This window comes from Silurus meridionalis, chromosome 11 (assembly GCF_014805685.1).
Source record: "Silurus meridionalis isolate SWU-2019-XX chromosome 11, ASM1480568v1, whole genome shotgun sequence".
Taxonomy (NCBI): Eukaryota; Metazoa; Chordata; class Actinopteri; order Siluriformes; family Siluridae; genus Silurus; species Silurus meridionalis.
In genome coordinates, this window is record NC_060894.1 from 15,059,584 (window position 1) to 15,081,334 (window position 21,751).

Here is a 21,751-nt window from a genome sequence, read left to right on the forward strand (position 1 = left end):
TGAAGGTGTTTTTTCAACTTCTTAATATGATCTAATTTTGGGTTGATGATACTTTTACACTCATGTTATTGTAGTACAGTGGAACCTCAGAGCTCGCGAGGGTTAGGGACCAAGACCGGTCGCGAGTTCCGAATTTTCGCGACCTTTTGATACGCCCCTTCCAACCCAGTAAAAACCCAAAGAACACTATACGAAATCGATTTAAATGAGTAAATAACACTATTTCACTCCATAACACTTAATTATTAGACTATTTTAACAAAACTTTATGTAAATTAACAGCAATTACAATGCTTAATTAAAAAAAATAAAGTACAGGTAAAGTATGCAGTAGAGAAGTACAGAAAATACAGTACAATACAGTACAGAAAATACAGTAATGGTGTGTTTTATTGAGATAAACCTTGATGATAAATGTTAAAACTAGCATTTTGAGCAGCTCGCGGTTGCTCACGAGCCGATCTGAATGAGAGTCGCCGGTCGGAATGAAAGTCGCGAGCATGCGAGGTCGCGAGCGCTGAGGTTCCACTGTATATTGGACAAATAACTACCGTATTTTTCGGACTATAAGCCGCTACTTTTTTCCCACGTTTTGAACCCTGCGGCTTAAACAACAAAGCTGCTAATTTATGAATTTTTCCTGGGTTTTTCTCGGTTTCACAAACTTCAAGCCAAAAAACTGAACCCCATAACATTAGACCAATGAAATTTCTGAACGGAAACGAAAAAACCGCACCTCACCTGTGTTCTAAGCTGCACGGCTTCGGGAGAAAAAACTTCCATCGGGTGATTTTTAAACGCACGACGATGCCAAAAGATAAACTAGTGGTAAATGGTAAATGGAAGGAGGAAGACGGTGAACAATGACTTACTTGGTCGGCTACTGTTTAGATACAAGCCGTTGTAACGCGTTGAGTCAGGGTGAAGGGAGAGCTTCAGTCAGAGATAGCTTCTCCAGTTGCAACAGAAATCATATAAGCACAGACAGGTTTCCAAAACCCGTGCTTTTTTATTTTTCTTGGCAACAGCGTTACGGGTTAGTCAAAGAAACTTAGAAATGAGCATCAGAAAATAATAAGGACATTATCCTTGGTCTCCACACATGCAGTAATACCGGAAAAATGCGGCGGCATGCTATTCCCAAAATAACGCTATGCTCCTAAAGGAAGCACATATTTCACCCGTTACACCATGTGTAACGTGTCTTTCGTTAAAGCCTGTGTAAAGTACATTAGTGTAGACACCTGCGGCTTATTTATGTTCAAAATAAATATATTTGTAAAATTCAGTGGGCTTATATATGGGTGCGCTTTATAGTCTGGAAATTACGGTAAGTTTTGAGCTGGTCTGAAATTTCTCATGGGAAGTGCTACTGGGACACCTGACATTTCTCATATTAGTCTTTTATTTGTTTAATCTATTGTCACAATGAATGTATTAGATTATAGATAATACTATAGTTTACTGTTCTTTAAAGAAACTGAAACAAACACTTCACTCACAGACTGCACAAATGTTCTGTTTGATAGCATGTGTATTTAATTTATGATGGCTCTCAGTAGCTCAAGAAGCAATGCCTGGAGTGTAATCTTGAGCAATAAACAGTCATTCAAGACCTGCTAGACATTATTAGTTCATTCTCAGTGGTGGACACTAACAAAGTAAATGTAATTGGTCAAATATTGATACTTTTTACTCAACTTTGAATTAGTTTCGATTGCCCCTTGGTAGTATCTGCTAAGCACAAATATACAGTTCTACAGTTCAACAGCAAGCAGAACATTTTGAGAGTAATAAATGATGGAAGAAACTCCTGATTGGATCTTGCCAAAACACCCATGGCCTTATTTCTTTGACTTTCTTTTGGGCTCATGATTATATTGATAGAAAGATATCAGTGTTTGACTTGATATTATTCTATTTCTAGATTTGTGTGCTAAGAGTAACAGATTCTTTTCACATAAACTGGGTTGATTAAGCAAGAGTCTTGTGATCAATTATAATAAGTTCCCCCCCCCCAGGAGTGTAATAAAAATAGGCCAAGAAATGTAGTTGTAGAAATGTAGTATTTGTGCAAAACTCAAGAATATTTAAGGACTGAAACTGAAACAGATTTGAATAAAGGTAAAAGTAAAGAAGTAATTAGATATTTAAACATAATTTGTGCAGCTTTGTTCATATTTAGTTTGATTGATACAACATGAATACAGATGTAAAAGGAATAAAATGGATGTTTTTCTATGCAGATTAGGAAATACCCAATGCATCTTAGAATGGGTTACTCACAGGAAGTAGTAAAAATATTTTGCAGTGTTGCAATCTCCTCATCTTTTTATGTATGTATGTCACTGACAGTCACAGGAACAAGCTGTCTTCCTGTTGGCTATACAGATTAAAATACCATCATGATCTAAATCTCAATGTGTTTCTTTATCATTATTACTTATGGCACTTGCTGTTTCATTGTGAGCATATAAACAATAAATAGTGATATATTTGTTTGCCTGTTTTTATATATCTCTTTTTGAAATAGGTGTGATAAGTTAGAGTTAAAAAAACAAAAATAGGTACTACATAATCCACATGTATTAGTATAAATGAAAAATATGTTTTTTGGGCACAAGAGTGTTTTATCCCAGTCTTAACCTAAATACTGTATAACTAAAACAAATAATTTACACCCATAAAGTCATCAAAAGTATATATTATTATCCTGTATATTCTGTATATACAATGATAGGTTTCCGTATCATTGGTAATCCTATAATCAGACTGCGGTTAGTCCAGCCACAATAGAAATGAGGTGCGCACACATATGGGGTTTTATAGTAACCACCTTGTGAAATGTAAATGCTAGTTGACATGGACAATTTTTTTTTTCTTAGAATAGCTAGTATTTGTTCACTGCAAAAAAAAAAAAAGAAAAAATTATTTTTAAGGTAAATAATACTTAATAGGTAAATAATTTAAAGTAAATTATGCACTTTTCAGCCCCAGTCCTTAGCAATGGAGGAGGACCACAAAACACTAGGGCCATCCAAGGGTGGAGCTGGGGGTATGGCCAGGGGTGGCCATGGTCATCATTAAATTAAGATTGGGAAGCAAATATGCAAATAAATTTGTTGTCTTTTTTTATTCATCTGAGCTCACAAAATCAAAGTTCTTTTGAATGTTTAAAAAGAAATGAAAAATAAATAGTCAGACAGTTCCCAAAATCCGAAGAAATGTTAATGTATCTCCAAATGCAGACAAACAATCAACGCTATGATGAAACAGGAACTCATGAGGACTGTCCCAGTAAAGGAAAACCAAGAGCTACATCTGCTGCAGAGAATAAACAGAATCAATATTTGTCTAATAACATAACAAAAACATACAAAATTGATATAAAATACAACCTACTCACCAGAGATGCAGACTCATAATTTGCACCGCTCCTCAGAGGCTATAAGCCAGTGATACCGCTAGTAGGCACTGGTCTGAAAGTGGCAAACAAACAATTTCTGGGGCTGAGACAAGCTAGCTCTCGACCTCTCCTTTTGATGTCTGGCTTTTCTGAAAATGGATTCCCTCTGGTGGAAAAATGCTGACGCTATTCTGAGCAAGCTGGCCCTGTTAGGTGAATTTGAAATCTGATTGGTTAAAGAAACAGACCTATTGCTAATATAGTCTAAGGTAAAAAAAGGCCAGCACTACTGATTGTAAAGGCCCTGGACAGATTACATTGACATGGCAGCACAGAAAGGCTGAAATCTGATTGTACAAAAAATTTAAGATCTACATACACATACTGGAAACAGTGCAGCCAATAGAAATGCTACAAAATAAAGTGAATAAACTGTTGGGAATAAATTCATACAATTTCATGAAACAAATATTAGAATTTAGGTTGTAAATGTAGGTCAGTGCCTCTGATAGTGTTTAGGCCAGCAGAGAAGGCTTTGCTGGCCATGATGGCCCACCACTGGTGAGACCATCCTTTGTATTTCAACAAATTAATTTTTTAAAAGGACAACGACCCCAACGTACTAAAAAGCTAAAGGTTATGTAAGAGATATTTCTTTAAGAAGGAGAGTTATAAAGTGCCTCATCAGATGATCTGGCCTTCCCAATCACCTAATCTAAATACAGTTAAGATGGTTTAAGATTAATTGGACTGGAGAGTGAAGGAAAAGCAGCCAACAAGCACTCAACACCAATGCAAACCTCATGAAGCTAAACGAAAGAATGCCAAGAGTGTGCAAAGCTGTCATGGCCAAAATGGTGGCTATTTAAAAAAATTTTAAAATATAAAACAGTCTGGGCTACTTAACATGTTTTTGTTGATCACATAATCCATATTTGATCTGTCATAAATTCAATTTTTGTATAATTTACATACAATGTTGAAAACAAAAAAAAAAAAACCATTGAATAAGAAGGTCTGTACTAAACAAAAAAAAAAACATACAAACCTGCTTCCTCTGTAAGTATATAGTAACATTTTAAGTTATAATTCTATACAATTCTACTAACCTCAGTGCCCTCAATTCATTTTGCCATGTATTTTTTGACATTTAAAAGCATGATATTCCTATCTTAAAGGTTAGTACTAAGTTTAAAGAAAAGTAGATTGTTTATTCCTGTGAAATGACCTCTCGTACACAATGTTTCCCATACAGTAAAGTGTGTTTTGGGTATTTTTTATTTATATTAGTTTCGCTGGATCAGGGGCGTAGATTACTTTATTTTCTTTATTTTCCTTAAACTCTTTTATAGATGAGAAGCAACGTCGCAGAAACACTTTTGGCAGTTTTAAGTAGCTTTATATGTTGAGATATCTTTTAGCTTTAACACTGTGTAAAAAGCTACTACTTTTAAACAAACCAGTCAGGAAGCTTAAAAGAAGTGACACTAAATGTTTATTTGATCTCATTGTATAATTGATATAGGGTCTTGACATGTTTGTCAGTTGAGTTCAATACATATTTTCTTTCAATAGGTTGTTTTGAATTACCGTAATTTCCGGACTATAAGCCGCACCCACTGAATTTTACAAATATTTTTATTTTTAACATAAATAAGCCGCACCTGTCTACACTAATGTACTTTACACAGGCTTTAACGAAAGACACGTTACACGCGGTGTAATGGGTGAAATATGTTGCGCTTCCTTCAGGAGCATAGCGGTATTTTGGGAATAGCATGCCACCGCATTTTTCCGCTATTACTGCATGTTTGGAGACCGAGGAATATGTCCTTATTATTTTCTGATGCTCATTTCTAAGTTTCTTTGACTAACCCGTAACGCTGTTGCCAAGAAAAACTGGACTGTAGAATAAAACAAAATGAAGTATTATTTGAATGTGCAAGTATCTATTACTGTGTGCCATGTACTGCGCATACACAAAATACAATATGAAATATGTAAACAATATACTCTTAGTACCATTATAAGGACATCTTTGTACTTTTTACTCAAAAAGGTACACATTATTACCTTAGAGTACCAATGTGTACCTTAATGTACAACTATACATTTTTGGGGTAAATAAGGTACAAAGATGTCCTTTTAAGGGTACTGTCCCAGTGGCAAGCTGTTGTATTTCTTTCTTTCTTTCTGTTTTATAATCATATATAATCATAAAGCATATAAAGCAAAAAAATCATGATTAAAAATAAAACCTGTCAATTACACAACGGTTAACTGAAGAAAAAAAAAAAAACAGGTAACACTAGACATATCGTCTCAGGCACTTTTGAAATGATGGCTACGCCCCTGCGCTGGATGAAGATACCACTCACTCAGATGATTCATCTTCATCACAGAACTTCTGATCATCTCTGTAGATAACTCTACCTGTGGAAGTCCTCAGGACTTTGTTTTCTAGAGTGTTTTCTAAAATTGCCACCTGAGGGCACGGGTTTTGAGCGGATTCCCAACAGAGGGCGGTGCAGGTTGGTTGTTCTGTGTGTGGGGGAGCGATTTTACACTCCCAGCAAGGCGGTTCCTCATTCTGTACGTAAAGTCTCCGAGTAGGGTGTGGACAGTGAGGGCTAGTGTCCGCCACACTGTCCTTTCTCGGCTTGTTCACTTCAGCCAGAGCTGCCTCTTCAACAGGTAATAACCGAGGTTTATATTTCACATTTCATTGACTTTCAGTGGAATAATCCGCTTGAGTAAAGGCACTCCTGCGGTCTGCTCAGCAGATCTACGGTTCGCTAACGACCTAGCCTTCTAAGCTAAAATGGCTAAGAGTTGGGTTAGCTCATTGAATACCATTCTTGCTTTTTTTGCACTTAAAAACATAAACGGAAATGTATCGAAGGCGAATATTTTAGTCATTATTCTTTAGGTTTTTTGCTTTCATTACTAACTTTTCTCTATTTTCCTCCTCTGCCTCAGCGAACACAATCTCAAACTGCAGTGCTAACGTCACAAATCCCGAATCCACGTCTGAACATATCAGACATAGCTTTAAAACCCCTCATCTTTTTTAAGAAGATCGTTTATTTTTTCAAGCTAAAAACTCATATTCTATTATTTCTTTTAGAAACGTGCCAGGTGTTAGATTTTTTATGACCTTATATGAATGTAGGCAGAGGTGGTCTTGTTGTGATTTTGTGACGTCATCGTGTTGGATTTCTCCCCCTCTCCAGACCAACGTTTAGTTTAAACTGTAACATAATGCAAACATGATGTTCTCCTCAGAATGAAAGTGTTTAGAGAGAAGTAATAGTAACTTATTCTAGGGCTATTGCTTCATCTATGAATAAAAGGGTGGATCAATTAGAGTGTAAATGATTGATGTTTTTCTCTGGTAACTGCAGACAAGGCATGTGTCTGTACTCAGCTGCAGGATACATCAGTTTTACTGTCATGGACATTATTATCACATCCCCTGCATTCCATTAAGGAAGGAGCTGCTTAGGTTGACTCTTTTGGAATGTCTTTAGACCATCTCCTACAGAAGGTAGAATAAGTAAGGAACCTCGTAAATTCAAAACAATAATCAGTTGTGTGGATTTCTGATCAATTACTTTTACATCAGTAACAACTCCGTTTCATTCGACTGTCTGCTTATAATCTATACTATATCTGCTAAGATCCCATTAATGCACCTTCATCTAAAGTCTCATTTAAGATGTCCATCTGATGGCCCTGATATGATCATGCACTTTCATTCTCTCTTTTTTTTCACTATTACAATTTGCTGGTGCAACCTATGTATAGTTACTCAATTTCTACTTGCATATACAAAAACTTCATGTACATAGAAAAATTATTACGCGCATAACATTTCACCACGTAAACGCACCTTGATGTGCAGTTTACTAACTGTGTATCATAGGTTTTTCTACACTGTGTTGTGCTTGTACATTGTTGTATGTTTGTGAACTGGCTGCTGTAACATTACTCTTTGCTATTCATCCATCCATCCATCTACATATCTTAAACTAATCTATCGTGGCGACAGTGAGAATTCATCTTCACCTTGAGCGCAATGCAGCAGCCCTTTAGTTCTTTATTTGGCCCATCTCTTTCCCTCTACACTCTGTACTAAGAAATGAAGATACAGAGTGACACAGAGTCTACTTAATATCGCTATTTAATACCGTTGAATTCTTCATCTCATTACTAAATAGCCAAGCAAAGTCTCTGCTGTAACTCAGTCAAACTTCATCTTATAGCAATGTGTTCTTTTACTTTGAGTCTGTTGTTTGCTGTCTCTAGATTTCTCATAATAAAATGTCTTTAAATGTTTCTAACAAATAGTCAGTGCGAAATGAAGCTCCTGCTGGTTTTTTGTAATTAGGATTATCTAATTTTTATATCTCACGTTTGAGATTTGTTGAAAATTATTCTGCCAACTAGTACACAGACTAACCAACATCTTAGCAATTACCATTAAGCACTTCACAAACGTGTTTCTGGGTCAACTGTACCTGAAATTCATTTTGCCACATTTAACCGAATAAACGTGTTTAACCAAATAAATTGTGTAGTATTAGGCTATGATTTATGACCTCAAAATGTGAAGAAATGAAACATGCTAAAAACAAGATTGCACATAGATACGAAACAATAAATGCAGCATTTTCTTATATTTCCAATAAAACAAAAGCTGTTCAAACAACAAAAAAATGTTTCCAAAAGCAATCTGTAAAATAACACGTAATGTTTTCTGAAGCATTTTTAATCAAAATTGTTTAACGTTTCCAAAACATAACAGACAACTATTTGTTCTTGTAAATGTTTAGAAAGTTTCACTATATTTAACTAAAGTAATTTGACTCCACAGGCATTTTGCTGATGACGTGGTGAGACGGAGTTGAAAATAAGAAACCTGTCAGAGTTTTTATTTGTATTTTATTTTTCTTGTTAAATGCCACCCATATACTGCTAAACAAGTAGTGAGGTGGGATGTAAGAAAAATCTGTACTGCACATTTATCATGAGCATGTATTTGAATATTGTGATGTAATATTTTACCATATTGTCTTTACACATGAAGCACACGACATAGATATCCGACTGAATTGTTAATTACTTTTTATGTCTTCAGTTGACGAATAATAGGAGTTCTGATAACATTGCTATATTACCTACCTGCTTAATATGTAAAGTAACAAACTGTCATGTCTCTCGAATGTGTAACTGCTGGAAAATAGGGCTTTATCATGTTTATTCTCATTGATGTAAATGTCTTATTTTCTTCTGCTTGTGTGCTCCAGGTAGCGCTATATAACACCCCTCTCCCAGGGCACTCCTGGTAGGGGACGAAGGATTATATTAGGCAGAGGAAACCTAGCGAGTTACAATGGACGACATCTTCACTCAGTGCAGAGAAGGGAACGCTGTAGCCGTCCGCCTCTGGCTGGACAACACGGAGAACGACCTAAACCAGGGGTAAGTTCGCTTTTAGATACATGTGAAATGCTTCTAACTGTTAACGAGAAACAGCTGAATCATTGAAGTGGTCTTTGAGGCTAAATCATTCCACTGATCAATTGAATATTACAGTTCTGTGCAAAATACTATAGTTAATCTGTAAGCATTTTTTTTACGGAGTCTGTCACTTTAAGCAGGCAGGATACTTGACCTGGCTTGTTGCTTGGCATTTCACTTGCACTCTAAGCACTGTTATGCCATGTCTTTTTATTGTGTTTTTTTTTTTTTGTACACAGGTATATTTTGCTGTGTGTTTCATTGTAGCCCTTAATTTGTTCTGTTCTCGACAAATCTCGAGGTTCAAATCAGTCCAATCAATCCTTTTTGGAAGGTGTGGTGGTTCAGTGTGTAACCTTCAGTGTGTGATGGGAATCCTAATGATCCACATTAAGAGAGTTCAGTGAGTTGGTACTTGATTGCAGTTCACTCTTCCAAATAGTGTGATGGCGTTGGTCCCGATGTTTTTGGAGGAACTGTTGATTGCTGGATAATAGTGCTTGCTTGTGCCTTTACAATTTGCTTCCACATTCTTCTTCTCAGCGAGTAAACGGTAAAAACAGTGCTGGCTCTTCAGATAACTCGCTGACAGCAAAGTTATTTTCCACCGAAAGACCATCGGTGAACGTGGGCTTTGTTGGAAGGGTGACAGTGGAAAAAGCTGGAGTTGAGAAATCGAACGCGCGTCCCTATATGGTGCAGAGATATACAACGTTTATCCTTGACTCAATGTTCCAGACAGCTCTTCTAGCTGCTACGTTGAAATAGGTAGTGATATCATTTTAGGCACCCAATCCAAGCATATTTGAAGCAGATCCCATTCATTCTGCATTCAGTTCAGTTTGTATTTATGCAGACATTTCAGGCAAAAGTCCATTCCCGTATTAGCTTTGTTAAACTGTTGCCAAACAAAACCATTTGAGAATATGTGCTAGACAAGGAGAATGAATTACGAAGAAAAACCATTGCTATAAGCAATTAAGTGCAGGACAAAGTATTCTTTTATTAACACTCCCAGTGGAGAGTTCCAACATGTTAGGATGTTGTCATTGTCTGATGTGTTGATCACAGGCAAATACATGTTTGTAGCATGGCACTGCTCTGTTTATAGTGTAGGCACTATCACGTGAACAGTTGAGCAAATCGTCACATCCGTTTGTAGATCCTATCTAGGCATTTCCTGGATGCTTCAAACTGTTAACCACTGAAACAATCAAGCAATCAAGCCCACCCTAATGGTCAACTGAAATAGACTAATGAAGACTCATTAATGATAAGATTCGGCTATATATTCAGCCAGGTATGTTTTGCAGTGTGACTAACATAAGGGACATACTACATTACATGTTTCTAACACTATACTGACTGCTATTGTGGAGGTGGGAGGGGGAAGGAAAAGCCAGACTGCTCAGGAATGGCAGGGGCGAATAGTTTCCATACTATGAGCTCACTAACCCGAGCATTCTGACTTGAGCCATACCAGTGGTCTTGCTCATTCTCCTTTTCTCTCTTTCTGTCTTCCGTTTTTCTATCACCCTTTTCTTCCTTTCACACAATCTTTCACACAAATTTTCCTCTTCCAGAAATAGAACTGCTAACCAAAATTATCTGAATATAATTGCAATTCTGGTGTTCACTCACTTGTCCATAATAAAGTTTAGAATTAGATCATTCTGGAACTGATCACAAAACATGGCTTCGATTTCTCATGAAGTGCATAAAGTAAATTTGCAGCTTTTTCAGGGCTGTAAAAGGCATTTAGATGTCACGACCCTAAATTGTTGTAGGAGGGGACAGGAAATGGCAAAAAACATCCAGGCTGTGTAAATGACCATGGAAGCTTTAGGATTTCAGTTATAGACGGATCTTATCTGAGAGCACGCAGTTAGTTTGAGGACCCGCTTTCTTTTAATAAACTCAATGGTCTGTAATTCTACAGGAATTTTGCAATTGTCATTACAATGATTAGTTCAAGGTTTTCCACTGTGTTGTCATGCATTAAAATTAGTTACACGTTTTTTTGGTTTGGATGCAGGAGAAACTTTAATCAGAAGACCTTTTGTTTACCAACTCATTACTTAAATTGCTTCCAACAAAGCCAGTTTAGTCTGTAGAATCAGCATAAATAACAGAATGTCCTCATGTTAAGTAGGCTTTCATGTGTGTTGGATGGACAAAGATGGGGAACATCACTGCTTCTTCTCACTTCCCCTTTCGAGTTTAATACCGAATGGTGCATAAAAGCTGCTGTACGCTCAGATACTGTATATATTTAGAATTTGACTCAGAACAGTTTGCAGGGGTGGGGAAATCATCAGTCTATTAGCTGGTGCACCAGGAAAGTACAAGCTTCAGTGTGCCAAGTCAAGTCATGTCAATAAGCTTTTATTGTCATTTCAACCATATATAGATGATGCAGTACACAGTGAAATGAAACAACGTTCCTCCAGAACCCTGGTGCTACATAAAACAACATAAGGCTACATCACAGAAAACACAGGGCTAAGGACTAGTAAATGTCCTCACAACATAAAGTGCATCGTGTGCAAACAGTGCAAAGACAACACAGGACAGCGCAAGACAACACAGGGCAGCGTAGGACAAATACACAAAATAGTACCGCCGGTAAACCTGTTGTATATTACACACTGTGGTGTGTAAAAGAGTACTGAGTACAGGAGTGAACATTGAAATTAAACAAAATGTTGTTCAAAAGAGCAAAAACAGCATGTAAACAGTATGTAGTAATGAGGTGAAGTAATATGAGTGGTGCTGAAAACATGGATGTGTGAAGTGAGTGCGATTGTGTGTGTTGAGTCCGGGTTGTACAGATCAGTCACACAGTTGTGTGTGTGTGTGTGTGTGTGTGTCTGTGTGTGTGTGTGTGCATGCGCGTGCGTGTGAGTTTCAGTTCAGTTCTGTTTTGATTGCCAGGAAATTGATTAGAATAACGAATGGCAATCTGTTTAATTGCATATAGTGAACCAGTGTGTTAGTTATGTGCATTGTTACAGACTAAGGAAAACATTTGCGATTGTTATTCACATTGGGATTGTGCCATAGATAAAACGTCATCCAGCTGTTTGTCAGCATTTAAGTAGATTTGGTGTTTTGTCCTCTCATCACATCTATAAAATATTCAAGTCTGAATTTTATTTTATTCTATTCTACTGAGCTTTTTTCTAAACTAAGTTTTGTTAGTGTTTCCACATGAAAATCTGAAAAAAGTCTGGACGTGCGTAATGAATATTCCTGGTAAAAATGAGTGACCTCATGTGCTGTAGTTACTGTATCGAGGTATATTACACAACCATAAAGCGTGGGGGGTTATTATTTCAAAAAGAAAAATTGCTTGTAATGGTCTGGTGTTTTATCTCCCTTAATGTTTCTATTTTTTATTTATTTATTTATTTTTTATAATTTCTCTCTATATAGAGAGCAGTTGTAATTTAATGACATAATCTAAAGATAAATGTGATATTGTAATTGTCACATTCTAAAGTCCTTACTGCCAGCAGTCCATCAGTTTCACATTCAGAAAGTTGTTCAGCAATCAAATCATATCACAAGAAAGAGCAAGTCATTACAGCCTAATTAGAATTTTTACATTACAATTACTTTACATTTTGGTTTACACTTTATTACCTTGTATAATCCATGTGTATGTGATGTAATGCTGTTGCACTAGCGCACATATGCGTGCTTTTTGCTGTCCGTTTGTTGTACATGAAGAATCAACATTGCCATGACACACGAATGATGTTCTGTTTACATCAGCAAGGTCAGGGGTCTCAGTAGCACCTGAAAATTGCATCTGCCCGTGGCCCGGTTCAGGAAGGCACTAACATGTTTCCTGAGTGATCCGCTTGAATGGCGGTTGCACTAAGTACAGTTATAAACAGGTCAAAGGCCATGTGTCCACATCACATTTCTATTGTGAACATGAATGTGCTTCAGTGCATTTCAGACAGCAAGAAAGGATTGTCTCATTGCATCACTGCTTTAGCTTAAAATGTACAAGGCCTTTGCAAGACTGTTTGGAAATCGTACTGCCATTGTAAAAAATAAAAGGGTAGCGGCCACATGAGTGGCAGCTTGGCTATACTGCGGCTTGAACCCCCAACCTTTCGATCAGTAACCAATGGCCTTAACCACTGAGCTACCACCTCCACAAACATTAAAGAACCTTCAAAGAACATTATGCTGAATATGGACACAGCTTGCTGCAGCCTGGTAAACATCTGCTTGTTTAGATACTCTTTTATTTATTTTTAAATCACAATCATACTACTGACCTGTTGCCAATTAACCTTAATTTTTTTTTTTTTTTTATAGTAACATACTGTTCCAACCTCATGTTGTCACGTTTTGCAGCAATCAAATTCATTATTTTTTCCTTAAAATTGTACATTTCATCTGTTAAAACATTTTATATGATTTCAATGTTTTCTTGTGAATAAAATTAGGGTTTATGAAATTTGCTTCGATTTGAAATCTGTTTTATTTACATTTTACACAGTGTCAGAATTGGGCTTGTAAATGCAGTGGAAGACTGGTGTAATAAATGTACACCCTTCAGCAGAAACGATGTATGAAATCTGATAGGTAGTGACAGGGGACCTGTTCATCTCACTGGAGACGGATGTTACTACCAGGTGTGAACAGGGCCAAGCTGTTTGCTCTCCACTGTGGTGACTGGTGAATGCATTCGTTGATTAATTTATGCCTAATATCTACAGGACAGTCCTGAACAGAATTGTTTTTTGCACTTCCCTCTGGACATGTTGCTGTTGCTGATAGCACCATTAATTTGGGGAGAATTAAAAAAAAAATTTTTTTTTATTAATTTTTTTTTTTAAACAATACTGAGTACACTTCTCTAAAAGTATTCTACCACATAAACCACTATTTTTCTTCTAGTGGTGAATTTTCATTACAGAAGTATAAGAATACTGTGATCACAAATATAGAAAAATCATAGAGCTGATCATGCTTAAGCCAACCTTAGACACACAATAGTTATAAAAAATAATCCTGTGTAAAAGCATTAATTACAATTATTTAATGGAAGTATAAAAGTATGACTGTCACTCATCGGGCTGTGAGCGGTTCTAAAAGGCAATCGAAAAAAAGTAAAAAGAATTCTGGCTATTGGAAAGAAGTAAAAATTAACATCATTTATTTGCATAGTTAATTTGATGTTATGTAGGAGGTTTCAATAATCCTGCGTAGTATCGCTCAAGCTAATATATGTGCTTCGTGTTGGTTGGTTGTTCTTTTACACCCTCAGTATGAGTGTTAATGATGTGCGCCTTTGGACTTCACATCCTTACATGGACAAGAGAGTGTCTTTCTAGGAACAGCACAACACCCACACATGGTAAAAAGGCGAGGGGGGCAGCCAGGGGTATTTTCTATTTCCTGGCTTTCCTGCTTGCTTCGCTAATAGTCCTCCTTCCTATGTTTGATAGTGTCAGTCTTTTCTCTGCGGAATCATTGTGAAAGCTGTGTGATATTGATGCACAGCTGCTGTAATGTTGCATATCTCGCTTGCAGAAGGAAGCATGACTCTTTTTTTTTTTTGTTTGTAATAAAGCATGTCTTGTTGCTGGGCTCTTTTTTTTTATTTATTTTTTTTAATTATAAATACTTCCCTAAACCTCCCTGGCTAAAATTCTGACTCAGAAGCTTCCTTTTTTTTTTTTTTTTTTTTTTTTGGTGTGTCTTTATCTTTTTGTAAGGTCTTGTTAAGAAATCTTGTAGACAGGGAGTTCTGGACCGTTCTTCTTACATGGTCGCGATCCAGAGACCTTTAAACCCTCTAAATGTATCCAGTCACCAGTTTGTATTTGTGTGTACATGAGTATGTGTGAGTGTTTGTGGCTGAGTGTGTGAGTGTGTGTGGTCAGTGCCTATGTAGTAATGCAGCATGAGAAACACTAGCAGCTGACTTAAGGTTATCTGTGCTCAGGAGCAAAAAAAAAGAATCGAAGAATTTTTGCGATTGTAATAAACTCGCTACTTGGGTAGAATTACCATTGGATTGCTTATAAGATAAAGGTGTCCTCTGATTTTCATAGCCTTTAGTAGTTTGTGAAGTTCTTGCTCTTTCTTTAGTAGCTGTAATTATTGCTGCAGCTATACAGTGCAAATCATTGGTACCGGCCAAACTGCTGATATCAGCATTCACGACCGTTCCCATTCGACCATGAAAAAGGAAATGGATGGCCAGAGAAAGAATCCCGCATTCAAGTATAAATAAAACCCGTTGCTGATTGAGGTAGCATGTCACATACACACACAGAGCAGGGGGGAGGATGTGCTGCAGACAGCAGAGGGCCAGTTAACTGCTGTTTATATATAACCCGACAGGGGAGCCTTAGAGACTGACAGCTGAGAGTAGGATTGCCCGCAGTGTGCGAAAAGAGGGCGGTGGAAGTTTCTGTGGCCAGTGGCTTTATTGAATAAAGGAAAAAAATCCTCCTTATATGAAGAGATTATAAAGCTATTACATCAGTTCATTCAAATGAGGCAGCTACCTAACTTGGTAATATTTCTGTAACGTGTAAGGACATGCTCACGGCAGCACTCCTAGCTGTGATGTGTATTAACTTGAACACATGAGCTCACCACAGTAGTCAGAGTGTCAGTAAAGTACAGCGTGTAAACAATCTTGTTATACTGAACTATAAATACCCAATAAGTCCTACAAATCTGCTGTATGTATTTAAATTTTCTTCAGATTTGTCAGATTTTCATCTGACCGTAATGCTTCTGTGTTTGTGTCTTAGAGATGATCATGGATTTAGTCCACTGCACTGGGCGTGTCGGGAGGGCCGCACCAATGTGGTGGACATGCTCATTATGAGAGGAGCTCGCATCAACGTGATGAACCGCGGAGACGACACGCCTCTCCACCTGGCCGCTAGCCACGGACACCGTGAGATCTTGGGCAAGGTTTGCACATATTTCTATAGAAGGATATGCTGATTTTATTGGCTGGTTCAGAATTACATTTGCATTGTGGTATGCAAAACTGATGTTTGTGTGTTGACTTTTTATTCAGCTGATCCAGTGCAAAGCAGACACCAACGCATCTAACGAACACGGCAACACCCCTCTCCACTATGCCTGCTTCTGGGGCCATGACTTGGTCGCCGAGGTGAGTTTACGCCTCCCCCTGTTGGCCATAATATAGAACCACTGGATTTTTTGGAAAAGACTAGAATGGCTTTAAATTAAAGCCTGAACCTTGCCTGTACCAGAGATTGTTCGGCCAGAAACAACCGGTACTTTTGAATTTCAGTCATTTGCAGTCTGCCGTGTTTCTGGATTGCATGCGACAGTTTCATTAAAGCACAGCTGCCCCCCCAGCACACCAGCTCAACAGAGAAATGCCCAATTACCAGTTTGCTCGGTGAACAACAGATGTAAATTAGCAATTATTCTTGGAGCACAAAGGTTTCATATCAGAGATTGCAGAACCATTTTTTTTATAACCATTTATACAAACATCCTTATCAGTAGTATTTGTGAGGAAAACAGAACAGGCAGTTGATTGTTTCAGTGTGGACCTCTATTTCTATCTTAATAATATTTTGCATTATCTCAGCTAACTAGTTATAGCTAGAAGTCTGCAAGGTATTTCAAGTAAATGCAAATATATACGAATAAGATGAAAAAGAACATTGCTAGTGTCCAAACCTTTATGTATCATGTAAATCAAGAAGCTGTGACAGAATGACAGTATCAGTGTGACAGTAGTTCTAGAGTACACTGGTGGACACCAGTGTTAAGAGAACTTGTCTTGAGTGCAAGGAGAGCTACTGAAGACCTTTTTTGACTCTGAGGTGGCCTCAGCCATCTTCTATGGTATGGTCTGCTGGTGCAGTGGCATCTCAACTGTAGACAGGTAGAGACTGGACAACCTGATCAGGAAGTCCAGCTCAGTCCTGGGGATTCCCCTGGACACTGTGCAGGAGGTGGGAGAAAGGTGGATGGTGGCAAAACTATCATCATTGCATTGGAGACTCTTACCCCCTGTATGAGCAGCTCCTTTAGTGACAGACACACATGGATTTTAGGAAATGTGTAGTGATATTGCACATTACCTATGTTTGAAAGCGTAACTACTTTCTCTTTTTCTTTTGTTTTTATGTACTGCGATGTATATACTTGTATTATGTCTCTACTTTATATATATATTATTTTGCACTTTTGTTTTCTTTGCTGCTGTAACAGAGAAATTTCCCCACTGTAGGACAAATAAAGTTATATCTTATCTTGTTGAAGAACCCTTTACAAGTAATGTTCACAGAAGCCTCTCCTGATTCAGTAGAGCCCAAAGGCTTTTAAAGAAGTGTAATTCTGGGGATGTGGGAAGTTTGACGTGACCGTGGAAAAAGACATTTGGGTGGCCTCTAAAATGTTCTGGCAAACTGCTCAGATCTTCAGGAAGGGGAGATAAGACCATGCATAATTTTTGCTGTAAAAGTGTGTAGGAGTGTTTACATCTACTGATGATATTGTTGAGCAATAGAAGGAGCAGTTGAAGGATATCATTAAACCACTGTACATATCCCCCCTTTATGAGGCACTGCCAGAAAATTCTGGTGTTATGTACTCCCTCTCTATAACTGGGGGTTACTACAGCAAAATCTTGTCAATGAAAGACAAAGTTCAACAAGCTTCTTGAATGAAGATTCGAGGCTGTGTCTGGGAAACTGGAATGGTGGTCCCTATTTTTAAAAGAGGCTATGTTCCAATTATAGGGCAGTTGTGCTCCTCAGCCTCCTGGGAAAATGCCATTCCAGGGTTCTGTAGAGAGGATACGCCATCAGATAGTTAAACCTAGGACTCGCGAGGTATGCGGTTCTATCCCTATGCATGCCAAGAAACGGTTAACCAGCTCTTTTACTTTTGCACAGCTTTGAAAGAGGTTATGGTAGTATAGTCAGTTTACTTGTCTTATAGATTTTGGGAAGGCTTATGATTGTCCTTAAATTTTGGGAGGTACTGAACATGGGTGAATGCCTGGGTTTGCTTCTAAATGTGATCTCTCTGACCACTGTAAGTTGTATCCATATGTTTGGCATTAAGTGGAACTTTCCATCTCCATCAAGGGTGTGTCTTGTCCCCACTACAATTAATGGTTTTCTTGTATAAAAGGTATAAAGCTGTAGCCAAGGCTGGAGAAGTTTCCAGCATGGTGTGGGCAAGAAGTACCATCCCTGTCTTGGCACCAAATAAAGAGGGATGTAAATCAGCACCTCCAAGTCCAGAGCTTATGGTTCTCTCTCAGAAAATACTGGGATTCTTTGTTCAAGTGAGGAAAAATTGTTTAAATATTTTGGGATCCTATTCCTGATTAATAATAGGCACCTCCCACTGGAGATGCAGGACCAATTAGAGAGACTATTTCGTAGTTTGTTTGGGAAGGTATAGGGGTCTCCTAGAAGGAGCTGGAAGCTGTAGCTATGGTTTGAAAAGTCTTGGTTAATTTTTCCCTGCCTTTTGCCACCACTATCATTACAAGGAAAAGCCGAATGAATAAATACATAAATATCAGCTATCTGTTGTACCTAATTGAAATATTAAAACAATCAATTTCTTATGATAATATTTTTTACTTGCTCTTACTAAAAATATCATAATTGATATCTCGTTTAAATCCATTTTAGGACCTTGTCAATAACGGTGCTCAGGTGAGCATCTGTAACAAATATGGAGAAACACCAGTGGACAAAGCAAAGCCACACCTGCGAGACCATCTGAAAGGTGATCAATCTATTTGTGACCAATTGTACAACTAATGGAACTTAAATGCGTTCTTGTTTTAAACGCTATTTTGTATCTGCTTGTCACAACTGTCTAAAATTGTCAAAAATAAATCCTGGTTTATCTAGAAATGGCTGAGAAGCAAGGACAAAATCTGACCAAAGTTCCCTTTAAGGACACCTTCTGGAAGGGCACAACCAGAACACGACCACGTAAGCACACCCACAGTGTGAAAAATGTGCATGTAGGATGTACAGTGTGTATTGAGTTTCGCTTAGGATTCTCCTAATTATGCGCTTATTAAAATGTGATTTTAAAATAAGAACCGCCAGTCTGAACACTGTGATGTAACTGGAAGGAGGTACAGAATATATCAGGAAACTTCTTTAAAAAAAAACATACGTTTGTTCTTTAGTTTCACTGCTTTTACTTTTGATATCTGTAGGCAATGGCACCCTAAACAAGCATGCCGGAATAGACTACAAGCAGCTTTCATTTATGGTCAAGGTCAATGAAAATCACTCAGGAGAGGTGGGCCCAGTTCTTTGTTGTTAACATTTGGCAGTTTTTTGTTTGTTTTTGTCTTTTGGGATATTTCTTACTTTGGCTTTGAAATATTGACTTTTTTCTGAAATTTGTGTTGTTGATTACTCTCTCTGTGATAGTTGTGGAAGGGCCGCTGGCAAGGGACTGAAATTGTGGTTAAAGTGTTCCACATTCGGGATTGGACCACCAGAAAGAGTCGTGACTTTAATGAAGAATACCCCAAACTAAGGTATACATACACTCATCCTATGTAGCTGCTACATCTACAGACGGAAATGGGGATTGCATGACATCATTTTGTTCTCTTGTACTGTACATTTTAAGTCATTTGTCCCATTTCTAGCCTTTATGCCGGGCGCACACTGCACAATATATTGTTATTATTTTTAATATTCCTTGGTGATTACGAACAGGACCCCCATTTCACAGTGTAGGATCTCGGTAGTCATAATGTCAGACTGCCAGTCAAAAATTGATGCACACAAGAAAAAGACACGTCCAAAGTTTTATCATTAATCCGTGATGCGCTCAGACCCACTTTCTTTTACTAAAGGTAGCAAGCAGCAACAAAAACAATCTGTAGTTGATGTTGTTCATGACATTCCTTAATAATAAACAAACGGACAAAAAACACTCCTTTTCCCTTTATAACTCAATACGTTTTTCCTCTTGCTGTATTTTCCACCTGACCCACACCTCTACATTTTCCCTGAGGTGGTTTATTGGTTTCTTGGTTCACGGTGATCTGACACTGGCAGAATTAGACTTAAGGGAAAAATTATCGCAACAGCCAATAATCAGCTGTCGGTAAACATGTTTCCCCACTGACCATCATTACTGATGCACCACTCACCAAACTAGAAATTTCTAAACAGGGCTGGAAACTTGCGTACTCCACTTTTTTCCTCCTCTGTTTCTACATTGTGCATACGAAGGGCTCAAACTTTATTTACAGGTGCACACATTCTCCCGTCAAGTTTAGTTTTTTTATTTATTTATTTTTTTTAATCAATCACAACCTTTGCGTGACAAGTGGCGCACACACGTTTTCATCCTTGTTTTGTGCTTACACCACTTTTAGAAATTAGACCCCTGGATAGGTAAACACAGAAGACGCTAAAAACGAAGGAACGGAGAGAAAACGGCGAGATATATATATACTTTTTTTTTTTTTTGCGTTTTGATGTAATATGGCTATTAAATGCACTAAATGTGTTTTCGTTTTCACAGATTGCAATTTTAGCAATAAAAATTTTGTTTTTCTAAAGATGAAAAAAATTACTTGTTCATTTATAGAGACCCGTCTTATTTTCTCTTGAATATTTTGTATTACTCTTTAATTGTAGAAAAAATACTTCTCATCCAACTACTCGATGAATTGATTGAGTAATTAGTAGAATATTCTATTACTAAAATAATCCTTAGCTGCAGCCCTTGTTGATGTGGGTAGTTGAACTGTTTCAACCAAACTTGCTCTTAAATGTTTGTCTGCAAGCTGTCATGTGTTCATATGTGTTTGTAACCCACTGTAGAATATTCTCCCATCCCAACGTGTTGCCCATGTTGGGGGCTTGTCAGTCCCCCCCTGCTCCCCACCCCGTCATCATCACACACTGGATGCCATATGGCTCCCTTTACAACGTGCTCCATGAGGGCACCAGTGAGTAAAATTTTTAAACACAACACAGTCTGAACACAGACAACAAAAATGACATTGTTTTTAAGTGGTTTTGTGTCTCATGTTTGGCATCACAATTATGTTTTGCTTTTTGTGGTATATGTGTTGCAAAATTATGAGATTATGATTATGAATTCCTAATACGTCTCACTTTAGACTTTGTGGTGGATCAGATGCAAGCGGTGAAGTTCGCCCTGGATATTGCATGTGGGATGGCTTTTCTTCACACACTGGAACCCATGATTCCGCGTCACTATCTCAACAGCAAGAGTGTTATGGTAAGCATGAAATCAGCACACGATCATTGTAGGCTTTAAGAGTATCAGTACATTGGATGAGGTTTGCAGTATTTTGCACAGAAAAGCAGCAAGTTTGCATAACCATCCAGACCTAAACCATTTTGTGTTTAGTAGCAAGTCAGGCTGTTCAATATTATAACATTTTTAAGTTGACTTTACTCCACTACTAGACATTTAAAATGCATGGTATTTTTCTGTCCTTCATAAATAGTATATTCTGTAAATTACTACTTTCATCTCATTTATTTATTTATTTATTTATTTTTTATTTTATTTTTTTTTCTGCCATTGATGACCTAACAGATAGATGAGGACATGACAGCCAGGATAAGTATGGCAGATGTAAAATTCTCCTTCCAGTGTCCGGGCAGGATGTATTCTCCAGCATGGATAGCCCCTGAGGGTATATCTCTTTCATTTTGCTTTTTCATTAAACCCGATTTTTATATCTTTTCTGATTTCTTACCCAGTGTCCTTTTTTTTCTTTAGGTAAACCTCTAGGTTGTGGAGGAAGAGATCCTT

General features: G+C 37.6%; 1 protein-coding gene across 1 annotated transcript; it reads left to right on the top strand.

The window, feature by feature from the left end:
- The first annotated feature begins 5,949 nt into the window (after positions 1–5,949).
- ilk (integrin-linked kinase) lies at positions 5,950–21,718 on the top strand. The gene is made up of 11 exons (XM_046861468.1): positions 5,950–6,100; positions 8,716–8,890; positions 15,721–15,886; positions 15,996–16,091; positions 18,610–18,706; positions 18,835–18,918; positions 19,152–19,237; positions 19,372–19,481; positions 20,785–20,912; positions 21,087–21,208; positions 21,533–21,718. The coding sequence occupies exons 2-11, from the start codon at positions 8,802–8,804 to the stop codon at positions 21,716–21,718; spliced, it is 1,164 nt and encodes a 387-aa protein (XP_046717424.1). The 5' UTR covers positions 5,950–6,100; positions 8,716–8,801.
- The last annotated feature ends 33 nt before the right edge of the window (positions 21,719–21,751 follow it).

What these genes read in the sequence shown, in the direction of transcription:
- ilk (XM_046861468.1), top strand. Translation starts at nt 8,802, where the DNA reads ATGGACGACATCTTCACTCAGTGCAGAGAAGGGAACGCTGTAGCCGTC. An exon ending in ACCGTGAGATCTTGGGCAAG is followed by an intron (nt 15,887 to 15,995) that starts GTTTGCACATAT and finishes CTTTTTATTCAG; the next exon opens with CTGATCCAGTGCAAAGCAGA. An exon ending in ATGAAAATCACTCAGGAGAG is followed by an intron (nt 19,238 to 19,371) that starts GTGGGCCCAGTT and finishes TCTCTGTGATAG; the next exon opens with TTGTGGAAGGGCCGCTGGCA.